A 16249-nucleotide genomic window follows, 5' to 3' on the forward strand; every position below is an offset into this window, starting at 1 on the left:
GTCATGCAGTCTTGGGGCTTAATTTTTTTAAAGGGAGGCAGCCAGACTCAAAACGGACAGCTACGTTACTGACAGCGGGAGCAGAAAGGATAATTCAAAAAGAGCATTTGAGCAGCTCAAACATTTAAGCCATGCAAATGTTTTATTATGGTAAGTGATGTAAAAAAACGTTGATAGGATTAAGTAATCCAGACTCGCCTAGAATCCCAAACCCTGATCAATCATGTCCAGGGGTACCCAAATAAAGGTCCGCGGGCCGGATGCGGCCCAATCGCCTTCTAAATCCGGCCCGCAGACTGTCCAGGAATCAGCATGTTTTTACATGAGTAGAATGTGTGCTTTTATTTAAAATGCATCTCTGGGTTATTTGTGGGGCCTGCCTGGTGTTTTTACATGAGTAGAATGTGACCTTTTATTTAAAACGCATCTCTGGGTAATTTGTGGGGCATAGGAATTCGTTCATATTTTTCTCCAAAATATAGTCCGGCCCCCCACAAGGCCTGAGGGACAGTGGACCGCCCCCCTGCTGTAAAAGTTTGCTGACCCCTGTCATATCCATTTCTCCTCTTAACCCCCCACCCGCCAGATGTGCTTCCTATGATGCTGTCAGATTCCCAGTTCTGAGTGTTTTCTCTCTACATTGGCTGCTAAATGTTCTGAATGAGAGCTGCCCTTCTTATATATTCATACTAATTAAACATATTTTGGCAAGCCCAAACTCCAGCACTGGATTATTTTGTTTGCTGCTGTTGCTGCTTTATTGGCAATTTTAAATAATTTGGCTCCAACAGGCAAGATGTCAAGCTTTTATCCTATAAGGCAGGTGTACAAAAGCCTTAGCATATTGTAAGATGATATAGTCTTGAAACATATATACGCAAGGAATTGTGTGGCTAAAATTCAGCTCTGGTGTTATGGGAAAGCACGGTCTCCTTGGTTCTGCTCCCAGCTGGACGCGTGCCTACTGAATCATTCTCAGGTAATTTTCCATTTCAGCATTCTGCTAACCAGGTAGGAAAGACAGGCTCACTAAATACTGCAGGAAATTTCCACTAATGTTAACCCCAAGCATAAGTAATACGGCTGGCAAGTAGAAACGCCCATCTCTTCCCACTTGCATCAGCAGAAACTTAATGCAACTGGTAAACCGGGGATTTCCAAATATTTTTGCAGCTGAGACTTCTTTTCCGAAGATCACCTTTTTTCTCAGATCTTCGATGCAAAGTACTGTATGCTCTTCTCCTTCCAATCATCCGGATCCAGGCAGTGGCATTTAGGAAGGGGGGGGGGGTTACTATTGCTAACCACCTCCCACTAAACACACACACACATCGAATGCATTTCAAACCCACAAGCAATTATTGGGCCAGTTCGCTGCTTTTTTGTGACTATTGTGGATAAAACTCCTCTCTGTGCACTAAGTGTGCATGCCAAAAAGGAGGAGGGGGGACACAACCCATTGCTTAACGAAGTGGGGGGCAGTGGAGAGAGAATGCTAATGTATAAACAATACTATAGTTCATACGAGGTATTGAAAGTAACTGAATTATTTTGGGAATGTTGCCTTGATTAACTCAGAGACTGTGGGACTCCAGTTTCCATCAGTCCCAGCCAGCATTGCCACTGATCAGAGATGATGGGATTTTTAGTCCAACAATAGCTGGAGGGCTACATTTTATCTATGCTTGGTGTAAACTCTGCCAAGAAGCATGCCCCAAACATGAAATAGCATGCCTGCCTGGATTCAGTCCTCTCTCCATCAGGGTCATCTAGTCCAACCCCTCTGCAATGCAGGAATCTTATTATACCTGAAGAAGCGTCTCCACCCCCATCGTTCTGCCCGGACACTGAGGTCCAGTACCGAGGGCCTTCTGATGGTTCCCTCGTTGTGAGAAGCCAAGTTGCAGGGAACCAGGCAGAGGGCCTTCTCGGTGGTGGCGCCTGCCCTGTGGAACGCCCTCCCATCAGATGTCAAAGAGAAAAATAGCTACCAGATTTTTAGAAGACATCTGAAGGCAGCCCTGTTTAGGGAGGCTTTTAATGTTTAATTGTTTTATTTCATTTTTCTGTTGTAAGCCGCCCAGAGTGGCTGGGGAAACCCAGCCAGATGGGTGGGGTATAAATAATAAATTATTATTATTATTACCTATGTGGTGCTCGAACCCACGACCCTGAGATGAAGAGTCTCGTGCTCTGCCGACTGAGCTATCCCAGCAGCCACCAACCCTGTACTTACATTAGGCTCATCTAGATGAGCTTTCAGAACTGCTTCATAAATTGTTTTCCACCCAGATGGAGAGTAAATCAAGGAAGTGGTATGAAGCAGTCCTCTCCCCATCATGCACAGAATCAGAGTTAGAAGGGATGTGAATTGTCTCCAACACAAATGAATCACATGGGCCCCGAATTTGCTTTGTCCTGAATTATTTCCTTGAAATGACTCTAATATAGCCAGTAAAACCTGCTGTTCACAGCTTTACAGGAACAGTCTGTCCTGTTAAATCACCTGTACAAGGAAGCATGTCAGAGGGACCTTCTAGGATGTGTGTTTTTAAAATCTAAACCTACATTTGCAAGCAGAAAACAGCTGAACTGATTTGAATCTCCAGACAGGAAGTATAAGCTCTTCCAGTGGGACCACTGACCAGTTTATGCACAGCAAATAAGCTTTAGAACAGGCATAGGCAAACTCGGCCCTCCAGATCTTTTGGGACTTCTTTGGTGATCATTCGCAGCCGAGTAAGATTGTCTTCCATAAACACGGTTTTAACAATGAGTCCGTAAGTGACTGTGGAGGCCAATTCTGGACCCACACGTCCTTCCACAGTGGGGACATTGGTTCCTGGGCAGGAGCTGATCACGGTGTGGATTTGCCGAGCGTGCCTTCCTCTTAGCACGTTTCTCCCTTGCGTTCTGAGTTCAAGTGTCTTCAAAGTCCATGACACCTTTGGTAAAGGCTGTTCTCCAACTGGAGCACTCGCAGGCCAGTGTTTCCCAGTGGTCGGTGTTCATACTACATTTTTAAAGATTTGCCTTGAGACAGTCTGTAAACCTCTTTTGTTGACCACTAGCATTACACTTTCTATTTTTAAGTTCAGAATAGAGTAGTTACTTTAGAAGATGATAATCAGGCATCTGCACAACATGACCAGTCCAACGAAGTTGATGTTGAAGAATCATTGCTTCAACACTGGTGATCTTTGCTTCATCCAGTACACTGATATTAGTTCGCCTGTCTTCCCAAGTGATGTGTAAGATTTTTCGGAGACACCGTTGATGGAATCTTTCGAGAAGTTGGAGATTATGTTTGTAAGTGGTCCATGTTTCACAAGCATACAGTAAGGTTGGTAGTACAATAGCTTTGTAAATAAGCCTTTTTGTTTCCCTGCAAATGTCCTGGTCCTCGAACACTCTGCACTTCAATTGGGTGGAAGAAAGCCGCACTCACAGAGCTCAGGCGATGCTGGATTTCGGCATCAATGTTGACCCATGATCCCTAGCTAGCAGGACCAGTGGTCAGGGATGATGGGAATTGTAGTCCCAAAACATCTGGAGGGCAGAGTTTGCCTATGCCTGATTTAGAACAAGGGTGGCTAACCTTTCCCCATTCAAAGGCCGCATTCTCTCCTAGGCTATCTTCTGGGGGCCGCATTCAAGTTGTGGGCATAGCCCAGCCCACCTGCAGCCACGATGGACCTATATGATCCCCAAGTGCTTGTATTAATGGGATGCTGCACCCAAGGTGGCAAAAATCAACAGTTCCAGTCATCTCAGGCAAGGCCCAGGCTGTGAATGAAGCAAGTCCTACACAATCGAATTTCCCCAGGGCGTTTTATTGGACTTTAAATTAAAACCCAGCACACCAGAAATTCCCTTGGCCGGTGGCACCAAACCCTAATGTGTCATCGAGAAATCCATTCTTGGGCTCCAATAAGTGAGAAACAGAGTCACTATGTTCTTCCACTTATTTCTGCAGCCCGTAAGAACAACAGTCATGTTGGCATCTCTTGGAACAGAGAGCTAAAAATAAAAATAATAAACCTAGTATAAAATCATTTCAGGCAATCACACACAAATCTATTCGACCAAAAAATATAATCATAGAAAATGTGTGCAGTAAAACATTCCAATTTTCAAAAATGGTATATTGAAATTGTAATGTACATATGGCATGAAGGTGGCACTACGTATCATTAAAGTGCTTGAGAATATATTTGGACAGATTCTAAAAATGTTATGTGATTATATTGATTGTGTGAATAAATCTCTCTCTGTGTATGTGTGTAACATTAAGGTTTTTAGACTTTTACTCAGACTTAAGCTATCTGTTTTTCCATCCATAGGATCTCCTGCTGTCTCTTGTTACCTCCTCAGATGCAATTCCAATAAATATTCATTTCTACGGAGAGCTATAAATCCACCCTTCATCTTGTTAGCGATGCAAAAATTCCCTCTTTCTAGAAACTTCCATTGAGTTAGTTTAGCACCCTGACTTTTTAAATATAAATGTCCGAAACCCATTTTTGGCGCTGTTCAAATAAAAATAAAAAGCCAAGGAATGGGGAACTTGCTTTATTTCTTTAAATATTAGTAACACGGCACGACACAAATCAGTGGTATTCATGTAACAAAAAGGGGGGGGGGATGGTTCTGCATCAAACTTCAGACATATTGTGTTTTAAATACCTAATGAGTTGCACAAGATTACATTTTCATAATACGAGCATTAAAGATTAATCCGAATAAGTACCCCAAATCCTCTTGCATCCTAATCTTCCTGGACCTAAGATACATTATTAGGGGGGCTAATCAAAGAATTCTCCAGGAAATTTGGGGTTTCCAACAGTGCCAAGGAAGAGAATTGCCACATAATTTATCAGGGAGAGAAGGGAAGGGAGGACACACAGGAGATCAAAGCAGCTGAGAACTTCAAATCGGGGATTAAGCAGCAAGGAGGCAACTTGCTTATACAGTAACCATGCTTGGGAAGAGTTAAAGGAATGGAAGGCTCCAACTTAGTAGTATTTATGAGGTTAACAGAAGCCACGTACCATGCAAATGAAACATTTATATGGAGGGGAATGAAGTTGCCTTGCTACATCCAACTCCTTAATTCACCCCTTCAACCCCAATTTAGACCAAATGGGAAGCAGCACATACTGTATACAGCCAATGTACAAATACGTAGCCTAGATCTGACCTAGGAATACAGGCCGTAAGCTCTTTCCGGCTAGTCAAGGCTCTTCTCTACCCTTGTATAGCCTCACATGCCACCCTAGGAAGGTGAGACGGGGTGCCGTGACCCTCGCTCTACTTGGCATGAACACATCATCAAGGCTACTGATTTTCGGCCAATGGGCATAGGGAAGTATTTCAAAGTATGCCTTTCATTATTTGGCTCGAGAGAGAGAGAGTTCTGGGGATCATAATGAACTCGCAAGGGTTGATTTCACTAAGAAGCTTGGGGGGGGGACCTGCTCTCTCACAATCATGGCCCACTGTTTGTGATGCATAGCACATAAATAATGGCATGTGCAAGCAAGGAAAATCAACTGCTTCTTCCCCTGTGGAAAATAAGATGCAGGGCTGAATCTCCCGAGAACTGATCCTCAGCCATTATGGGTCCAGCTAAGTTTTGAAGGAAAATTACGGTCATATGAAATGAGAAACATATTAAGGTCAGAATATCCCATGATGAAAACTGTTTGGTTTTTTTGGGAAATATAGACACACCGTTTACAACCTTTTCAAGTTCTAGAAGAAGCACACTAGACTACGATAGCTTTAGCCCCAGGAAAGAAAGAGGTTCAAAAGGTTCTACCACATTATTATTATTTTTCTTTTTCGGAAAATGAAACACATTTCAAGCCAGGATCTGCTTATCTGATGCACCTGACACCCTGATCCTAAACACACGGCTCAGAAGCCAAACCCACTGATTTCAATGGAAGCGACTTCCGTGGAGCGGGTTTCTGACAGGGGTGTCATACAGAAACTCAAGCAAATCTGTGGTGCTCAAGCATAATAGTGCAAGTTTAGTGTACTTTAGAGAGGAGCCATAGTTTCCGCCCCCCCCCCTTGCTAAGTGAGATTAGCCGTAAGAAAATATAAGCACCAGGAAAGGAGTGTGGGTGGGGGTCAAGTGGCGTGACAGCAAAAGGGTCTGTGCTTGGGGGCATCGAAGTCCATTTTAATAGGGTGCCTTGGCTGACTTCTTCTTCTTCTGCTCCTCCCTCAGCTTCTGCTTCTTCCTCTTGCTGACTTCTTTGTATCCTGAGGAGACACGGCTGGTAAAACATTGTTCATATAGTTTCCCCTTCATTAAAGCAGAAGCATTCTGATTTTAAGCCTTTTGAAAATGCAAGGCAGGTCTCCCCCTGAGGAGCACAAGCACATGGCTTCAGCAAGTGCAAGGTTCCTCCCAGGCCACTCACGTTTCCTTAACAGTTGGCCTACCAAAGTTAGCTTCTCCACGTGTTAAGTTACTTCCAAAAGGTGACCACCGGCCATAGGCTCAGTGCAATGGCCTCCTGGGCCATATTGAAAGCTCCCATTAGCCAAACTCTATCCATCATCTGAAGAGTCTCTAAAGGCTATGGCTAGGTCTTGACGAGATTGTTTACTCTGCACCTGTGAGTCGAAGAAACTAACAAAAAGGACTGTGTCGCCTAGCCCTAAATCAATGCAATATAGTTTGACTATATTGTTAACTGAAATGGCCCTTTTTGCTTCCATTGTGTCCTCCCTCTCAAAAACTGCAGGCTAGGTTGTGAATTTAGCTCCCTTCCTTCGCCTGTGATCTACTCGGTCCTATTTCAGAGCAACCCTGCCTGTCATCAGTTGAGGTTTTGAAAACTTTTGTCGAAATAGGCTTACCTTGTTAATTTGGCTTTTAACAACCCTACCAGTTTTTAAAGGCTGCTTTAAGGTCATCTCTGTGTCTGTTTCTGAAGGCATTCCTTTGAAATTTGGGGAAGAGTTAACAAAACATTCAAAGGAATTCTAGATGGCCTTGTTTATTTTCTTATCAAATGTGTACCAGTTTAAATGATGGGGTGGGTGGGTATTTTAAATTATCTATACTGTTTGCAGTAGTGAGACAGTATATGACGCAAAGAGCACTCACTCCTTTCAGTGGGGATTAAGCAGTTATAGTGCTTAAGTCAACAGGAGACTAACATGCACTAAAATACTTGGGCCATGATATACTTACAGCACAGTTTAATGCATTGTCCTGTACCAGCAGACAAGCCAAATATTTGGTGCAGGGGTGGGGAAGCAACCCTGCATGGAATAAGTGGGCTTCCATTTGAATTATGCAGAAACAGGTAGTTTAGTTCGCCATTTGAATTCTACAGAAATCTGTAGTGCAACCAATTATTTAGAGCTGAAATCACCTGCTATGACATGTGAAGGCTGCTCCGTGGACAATGGTTGCTCTGTTTCTAAACTCTTTGACAAACTATTTTAATGGGGAAATTGCATACAAACCCCAAGAGATAAAGCACTGAGAAACCACCCTCTTGTCCTTACAAGGAAAATGCAGGTTTAACTGCATTGGTTAAAATTTGGTAGGGTAAACAAGAGGCCAGATAGGGGGTTTTTTTGGTGGGCAATATCCAGCCCAAAAGGGAGCCACCGATAGTTTTGAGCACTGTCGGTGTCTCAAAATGGGCACTCGCTTCTCTCGTATCCAAGGTTGAAATTATTCACTGGATTCAAGTTCAGATTTTTGCTACTCCAAAAATGGGGGAGCTGCTCAAACCAGTTTTTCAGAACTACTGCCATTTACCAGTTCAGTCAGCTACCTAACCAGGGGGACAAACAAGTTAGGTATCCCCCATCCTAGGGACAGTTGTCCCTGATGCAGAACCTATGATCTTATTCAGAGACAGTATGAACCCAACACAGGCAGTGGCAAGACTCCTAAATCACGGGTGAGGGCCCACCAGCAAGAGCCTTGTAAGTGGACCACCAGGTTGCCAACAGGGGGTAAATATTGACAACGTAAGCTGGTACTTCCACTTCCAGATACAAGGCTACAACCAACCGTTGGATCTCACAAGAGAGACAAAATTGCACAAGTGTCTGTCTCAGCAAAGAAGTGAGGACCCAGTGGGGCGAGAAGTACTAGAGTTCTAGCAACATGATTCATAGAATATACGAAACCATCTTCATCTGACCACTGGTCTATGTCACCCAGCATTGTATACTTCAACCGGCAGCTGCTCTTCAAGACACATCCACACTACGCTTCAAGATACACCTTCCTGCTCCTGAGATCAGTTTTCATGGGAGATGCCAGGTACTGAACCTGGGGCCTGCTGGATGCAAGGCATCTTTGCACACTACCCAATGCGCCCTATCTCCCACCCCATAAGTGATGCTGGGAAAAGTTGACCAGTGCCAAAGTCCATTTTTGGGGCAGCTTTCTTGTGTCTGCAATGCACGGTACAGGGAATAGTGATACTTACCTGATCGAACAAAAGTTTGTAAAAAGATGCAATGATTTTAAACGAGGAAGCATTGTAATTTTTGAATCTGACATGCGATAGCCTCTGGTCCCTTTAAAAAAACATGGAGCATTACCTCAATCACATGCACTTCCTGGTGTGTTTTTCTAACGCCCAAGGCTGTGCTACCTAGCAAACTGCGCTATGCCTAGCATTTTAAAATGATGGGCGCTAGTCTGCGGGAGATGGGTGGGGATTTGACAGCCCCTGTTTTACTTGCAAAGCAAAAAGCACAGATGGCTCCGATATTACATTGTCAGATTACAAACAACAGCAAGACAACGGCGTAGCTGCTGCAGCTGCAGACCCCTCTTTCATGTTATTCCAAAGAGCCACTTCAAAAAAAAACCTGCGTCCAGCAATTGACAAGGAAACAACCAGCCGCCGAAGCATAGTTACTCAAGTTGTGGGAAAGGTCAGCTTCCTGTTACCAGGTGTTGCCTTGCCTGTTTAGCCCCTGCTCTCATGCCAGCCTTGACCACAAAGCATCCTTGATACGTGCAGTATCAGGAGAAAATGTGGAGCGGTACCAGCGCTAGTCAGAGAGAGAGTAGATCCATTGAAACAAACAGAAATGACTAAGGTAAGTGAATGGATCTACTCTGAACTTAGTAGGAGACCATCCATGGCCATTAAGGCTGGCATATCCATGGCCTCAGAAGCAACGGGAGGGAAACAGGCAAAAGGTTTGAGGGCCACAAAATGACAGCCCTTTGGCAACCTATTGACGAGTGACTTTAGTGCTTAATTTTAAGCAAACAAGAGTTTCCCTCTGGGTTGTTTCAAGTTTCCTAAGTTTGCACCATGAAAGCTTCCCAAGGTGGTCACCACTCTCGATTCTGGTCTCCATGGTTCATGGGAGCTGAAAGGAAGCCCTCGAAGAGTCATCCCAGCCAAACCTTGCCATAAAGCAGGTTTCTGCAAGTTCATATCCGCTTTTCCCAGATTGCGGAATGCCATGAGCAGGGATGATGAATAAGATGCTTCAGGGTAGAAGTGCCTGCAGTCAAGGAGCAACATGAGAGAGGATAACTCACCCCATCTGGCTGTGCCGCCTTGCCATAGCAAGGAAAGACCCAAAGACATTTCCCTTTCTATTCTGTCAGGGACTAGGTGAACACAATCCACCCCGGAACTTCTACACTCAGGGCAGTTTCTCATATTACACAGGGCAACTTGAGCCTACCAATCCTGGCTCCTCAACACACCTCCCTTTGTGAGACAGGGGTTTGTTGTGGGTTGGATCCAAACAGCCCCTTCCTCCTTCCACCTGAGGGAGAAAACCTCTGGATCCAACCCCCCCCCCCCCCACACACACACTTTAGGTGTGCACCTAAAAACCATGCTATGTGAAATCTTCCTCACACCGTCATTTCTCCTCAGTTCATGTTCATTTTGCTTGCGGTGGCACTCCAAGAAGTATGGAAAATGGGCAGTGACCACCTGGCAATGGTGAAACTGAGGTTTCCTGAAAATAAGTTCCCCAAAACTGGTTCTGAAGTTAAGCCATAGCAGGGGGGGCGGGGGCGGGGAGACTGAGAAGATTCAGTTGTGCAGTTACTAAGCTACAGTACCGCAGCTTCTCGTTTTAGTAAGCACATGAAACAGACTGGACCAGCAACTTAGTGCACTTGCGTCTCCCATGACGGCAGGCGGTAAAAAACAAATAGGGTATGAACAATGGATTATTCACATTAAGGAGCTTGTTAATACTGGATACCAAGGGAAATGTGAATCTTGCAGTATCAATCTGCAAATTAGATGTTTTTTAGATCTGGCACCGATTGAAATGAGCAAAAGGATGAGTGGGCTGCTGCTTATGTCAGCTCTTGCTAAAGGAAATGAGGAGGGGGGGGGGTGGCAAGCCATTTTGCCAAGGAGACTCCACCAGGTCTCAAAATTTTGAAAATCTAGTTACCTACCTGACAGTGCAAAGAACAAAATCTATCCAGGCTACTAGAAACCTGCATTCAGAGCAAGGAAAGCAAGCAACGTGTCAGCTACTAAACACAGTTCTGCTGTTTGCTGTGAGCTGTATGCACCATTTGGCATAGGCAATGAATTTTATTTGGGTATCTTCTGAAAACGGGCAGGGTAAGGTAGTCCTGAAGCTAGTCTGAATGCAGAGGAATAGAGCATGTGAAATGTTAGCATTAAATCAGTACACAGCAACGCGATCTTATTGGGTTCTTTGACTTAGGCTTCTGGCTAAGTGGCATAACTTTTTTTACCGGCTCCTGCTTTAGCACTGGCTCCTGCTTTTTTACCGGTTCCTGTGTCACCTTTTTGTGCACACCTGATGAATAAATGGGCGTCTCCCAGTTGGTCATAACCAAGTCATCATCCTCATCGCTATTACAGTGAAAGGTATGCTTGGGGTAGGCGGCAGGCTTCAGGGCTGATTTTGGAGAACGGGCATTAGCAGGCTGGAAAGGCAAGGCGTTTTGTCCTCTGCGTCTGCATTCCTCTGCAAAAGCTTCGTCGTCAGCTACACCTGAGAGGGGGGGAAAAAGCAGACCATTCAAGAAAGAAATGAGGGGGGTCACCCAGGATGGCTCTGTCTCCAATGGAAACAAGAGAAAAACCAGTCTCGTAACTTTAGCTGTTGTCCCAAGCAAGTCACTTAAGCTTTTTTTTTTTTACACTTCAGTTTCTCCATCTGCAACCAATAATAATAATAATAATAATAATAATAATAATAATAATAATAATAATGATAATAATTTATTATTTATACCCCGCCCATCTGGCCAGGTTCCCCCAGCCACTCTGGGCGGCTTCCAACAAACATTAAAATACAGAGATCCATCAAACATTAAAAGCTTCCCTAAATAGGGCTGCCTTGAGATGCCTTCTAAAGGTCTGGTAATTGTTGTTCTCTTTGACCTCTGATGGGAGGGCATTCCACAGGGTGGGCGCCACTACCGAGAAGGCCCTCTGCCTGGTTCCCTGTAACTTGGCTTCTCGTAGCGAGGGAACCGCCAGAAGACCCTCAGCGCTGGACCTCAGTGTCCGGGCAGAACGATGGGGGTGGAGATGCTCCTTCAGGTATAATGGACCAAGGCCGTTTAGGGCTTTAAAGGTCAACACCAACACTTTGAATTGTGCTCGGAAATGTACTGGGAGCCAATGTAGGTCTTTCAGGATCGGTGGTATGTGGTCTCGGCGGCCGCTCCCAGTCACCAGTCTAGCTGCCGCATTCTGGGTTAGTTGTAGTTTCCGGGTCACCTTCAAAGGTAGCCCCACATGGAGCGCATTGCAGTAGTCCAAGCGGGAGATAACCAGAGCATGCACCACTCTGGTGAGACAGTCCACGGGCAGGTAGGGTCTCAGCCTGCGTACCAGATGGAGCTGATAAACAGCTGCCCTGGACACAGAATTGACCTGTGCCTCCATGGACAGTTGCGAGTCCAAAATGACTCCCAGGCTGCGCACCTGGTCCTTCAGGGGCACAGTTACCCCATTCAGGACCAGGGAGTCCTCCACACCTGCCCGCCTCCTGTCCCCCACAAACAGTACTTCTGTCTTGTTAGGATTCAATCTCAATCTGTTAGCCGCCATCCATCCTCCAACCGCCTCCAGACACTCACACAGGACCTTCACCGCCTTCACTGGTTCTGATTTGAAAGAGAGGTAGAGCTGGGTATCATCCGCATACTGATGAACACCCAGCCCAAACCCCCTGATGATCTCTCCCAGCGGCTGCATATAGATGTTAAAAAGCATGGGGGAGAGGACAGAACCCTGAGGCACCCCACAAGTGAGAGCCCAGGGGTCTGAACACTCATCCCCCCCCACCACTTTCTGAACACGGCCCAGGAGGAAGGAGCGGAACCACTGTATGACAGTGCCCCTAGCTCCCAAGCCCTCTAGACGGTCCAGTAGGGTGTTATGGTCAATGGTGTCAAAAGCAGCTAAGAGATCCAGCAGAACTAGGAAACAGCTCTCACCCTTGTCCCTAGCCTACTGGAGATCATCGACCAGTGCAACCAAAGCAGTTTCAGTCCCATGATGAGGCCTGAATCCTGACTGGAAGGGATCCAAATGGTCTGCTTCTTCCAGGCGTGCCTGGAGTTGTTCAGCAACCACTCGCTCAATCACCTTGGCCAGGAATGGAAGATTTGAGACTGGGCGATAGTTGGCCATATTAGCCACATCTAAAGACGGTTTTTTAAGAAGTGGTTTAATAACCGCCTCTTTCAGCAGGTCTGGGAAGGCTCCCTTACAGAGAGAAGCATTCACCAACCCGCGAAGCCCATCGCCCAGCCCTTCCTGGCTAGCTTTTACAAGCCAGGATGGGCAAGGGTCAAGGAGACAGGTGGTTGGTTTCACTCGTCCAAGCAGCCTGTCCACATCCTCGATCCCACACAACTTGACTAGACAGGACTCTAGCACTCCCCCGCCCCGGCCCTGCTCCCATGGTGGAGTCTACCTCTTCCCGAATCTGAGCAACTTTATCTGCAAAAAACTTTGCAAAATCATTGCAGGAGATCATGTGGCCCATACTGGGCCCGGATGGAGCAGGTGGTTCCGCTAAATTGCAAACCACCTGAAAGAGTCTCCTGCTGCTGTTTTCTGCAGATGCGATAGAAACGGTGAAGAAGGTCCTTTTTGCTATCGCTATTGCCACTTGGTAGGCTCGAAGTTGAGCTCTAGCCCGTGTCCGGTCCGATTCAGAATGAGTTTTTCGCCACCGGCGCTCTAGCCGTCTCAACGACTGTTTCATCACCCTCAGGCGCTTCGGAGCCAGACAGTCAATAGCCCTGGTTAACTCCACATTCCAGCGGGCCACCAGGGAATCAGCTGAAAGGCCATCAACATGGGATAAAACATCCCCTGCCACTCTCTGGAAGCCAATTGGATCCATTAAGTAGCGGGGGTGGACCATCCGAATCGGTCCCACCTCCCTGCAGAGGGGAAGGGTTGCGGAGAAGTCCAGTTGCACCAGAAAGTGATCTGACCATGGCACTTCTTTTGTTTCGCTTTTACTTAATGTCAGACCACCAACATCCATAGAGGTAAACACCAGGTCCAAGGCATGTCCGCGGCTATGAGTTGGGCCAGACTTATTCAGGGACAGCCCCATGGAGGCCATGCTTTCCACGAAGTCCCGGGCAGCTCCATGTAAGGTCGTGTCGGCATGGATGTTAAAATCCCCTAAAACAACCAAGCTAGGTGTCTCCTGAGTATTTCTGAGTAAGAGAATTTCTACCCATCATATTGGCACAGACCACAAATTGTGCCAGGGTAACTGCACAGCTACATTTTAGAATAGTGAGGCAAGTAGAAGAATATTGTACTTGCAAGTCGAAACTCCTAACAAAGGTTGTTGCAAGTGTATACCACATTCCATTTTGAAGGAAATGACACACGGGAGTGCTCTGTTCTCTAAATTCTCCTTGAGCGTGTGCAGGACGTGGAGGCAACACGACAAAACAGGTGTTCTCAGCGGACTCTGCTTCCGGGAAGATCCCATGCTCTGAACACATCTAATGCCACTAGAATCCTAGAGTTGGGAGGGGATCGCCAAGAGGAACCAGAAGAAAAAGCCCTGCAAAAATCTGCAACACAGCAAGATGTAAACTCGGGTGCATTAAAAACATAAGCAGGCCTGGATCCTAGTGACCATCTTTTGAGTGTTCAGAAATGGCACCAACAGATCATGCATTTCATTGTGACGCTACCTTCTGAAGGCCTGTTAAAGGGGGACTTTGGCAATAAGTGAAGAGCTTACTTGGGAGGCAAAAGGAAAGCTGAGGATTGCAAGAAAGATTGCAAAGATGAATAAGATCATGCAAAGGGAGAAAGAGATTTGTGCAAAGTGATCTTGACCACTGCCTGGGATGTAATGAGGCAAAAACCTTGAGGCAGAACTTGCGTTTTGCACATCTCTCTTTAAAAAAATAAAATAAAATAAGAGATGCTTCTCAAGACTCTCTGAAGATTTTTCCTATTCTCCTGGACCAGTGATGAACTGAAATGACAAACTGCAGCTTCCATAATTCACATCAATAGCTTGCGCTGTGTCTCTTGACACAGATGGTGAGTTGCAAAGAGGTTACAGGACCCACCAGGTCTCTGCACCCATTTCTTTGGATCAACTCACTCAGATGCCCTTGACTGCCATGTCTCCCTAAATGGCTGCCCGTGGATTTGAAGCACAAGGTGTCTGGTTGAGGGGAGTCTGCAACCCTCTAGAAGAGACTACCAGCATTGTGCAATCCTGAGACCTGCACTCTGGGGTTCATTCATCTTATTCAAGAACCAAAGAGTCCAAGCAACTTTTCAAGTAAAAGGGTAACTGTTCACACCGGCATGGCAGAATTGACATTTTATTAGAGGTCAGTATTGCAAGAAGTTCAAGGTTCCTACTACAAGGAAGTACAAAGCTCAGTGTAGCCTAGCTTTATGTTCCAACCAGCATAAACCAGTCTTTCCTAACCTAGTGTTGTCCAGACATTTTAGACTGCAGATTCTATTTTCCCTGACCTTCAGCCTTGCTGGCATAAACTCTCCAGAAAGCAACTGAGCCCACCAGAGGTGCCTTCATAACAAAGCTTGAGTTATCCACAAGGAAGTGATGACCATCTGGAGCTGTCATCATCCATCCATTCATTCACATTTGAGCAAGAGTATAAAAAAAGCAGTTATGTTCCATGAATATAGGACATCACTCAATGTGGCTGTTGAACATATCTGCTTACATCCCATCTCACATACAGTGGTGCCTCGCTTAACGAAATTTCCGCTTAACGAAAGGATTTTTCGAGCGGAGGTTGCCTCGCTAGACGAATTCGTTTTATGAAAAATTCGTCTAGCGAATCGCGGTTTCCCATAGGAATGCATTGAAATTCAATTAATGCGTTCCTATGGGCAAAAAAAATTTCAAAAAAATTTCAATGCATTCCTATGGGATTCGCTAGACGAATTTTTCGTTATAAGAAAAGACCCGTGGAACGAATTAAATTCGTCTAGCGAGGCACCACTGTAGTCGCCTAAAAGGCTTTTGCAGGCCTTTCCCTTTTTCACAGAGGCACAGACAAGCATAGTGAGTGGCTCCTTTGTTCTGCAAATTGAGCTTATCCAACGTCCCAGCTCAGTTCCACCGCTAGAAAAAGCCTTCATTTTTAGGCCTTTGGGTTTGTAAATCTATTGTTTTAGACTTCTGTGCTTTTAAATCTGGCTGTTTTTAAACCTGCTTTGCTTACCAAGGATTTTCCTAAGGTTTTAAGAGATCCTGGCAGCCCCTCTGTTGCCACTACGAAGTGTCGTAGGCTAAAAACAAAGCAACCTCAGATACTGGGAATAAAATCCTCATGGGGCAAGCTATAAACCAACCACAGGAGACGCCCCAAAGGGCTGCCCCAGTTTTAAGGAACGGATTAGTTCTTGAGGCAAGACATAAAAGTAGAAATGGAAAAGGCAGGCAGAGTGCGCCAGGAGGAAAACTTTTACCACCACAGAGACATTAAACAATATGAAAGAGGCGCTGGAATTTCCAACACATTGCTTAGTTCACCTCGTTAATCAGATTTAATGAGTGCTCATAAAAGCATGGTGTCATCCAAGGTGGTGCCACATTTTGTGCATGCTTTCCCTGCTGGCTCACGCATCATTTGGTAAGGATGGCAAGATGGATGGATGTAGTTCATTACAAGCGACCTCTTTGTGACAAAGAGGACTAGGAACTGGTGTGAAGAAGTAAGACAGGTCAAAGGGAAAGGAAGTCCTTAAGA

General features: G+C 45.6%; 1 protein-coding gene across 1 annotated transcript in view; it reads right to left on the reverse strand.

Annotated features, from left to right (window-relative positions):
• Positions 1-4556: 4556 nt before the first annotated feature.
• The window catches only part of DNAJB6 (DnaJ heat shock protein family (Hsp40) member B6), a 73082-nt gene continuing 61389 nt past the window's right edge, over positions 4557-16249 (reverse strand). Inside the window, exons 9-10 of the mRNA XM_060280911.1 lie at positions 10810-11007; positions 4557-6273 (exon numbers count right to left, since the gene is read on the reverse strand). Coding sequence (XP_060136894.1) covers positions 6191-6273; positions 10810-11007 — 281 coding nt within the window. The 3' untranslated portion in view covers positions 4557-6190. The remainder of the gene's footprint in view (positions 6274-10809; positions 11008-16249) is intronic.

The sequence above is a fragment of the Zootoca vivipara genome, chromosome 12, assembly GCF_963506605.1.
Source record: "Zootoca vivipara chromosome 12, rZooViv1.1, whole genome shotgun sequence".
Lineage (NCBI taxonomy): Eukaryota > Metazoa > Chordata > Lepidosauria > Squamata > Lacertidae > Zootoca > Zootoca vivipara.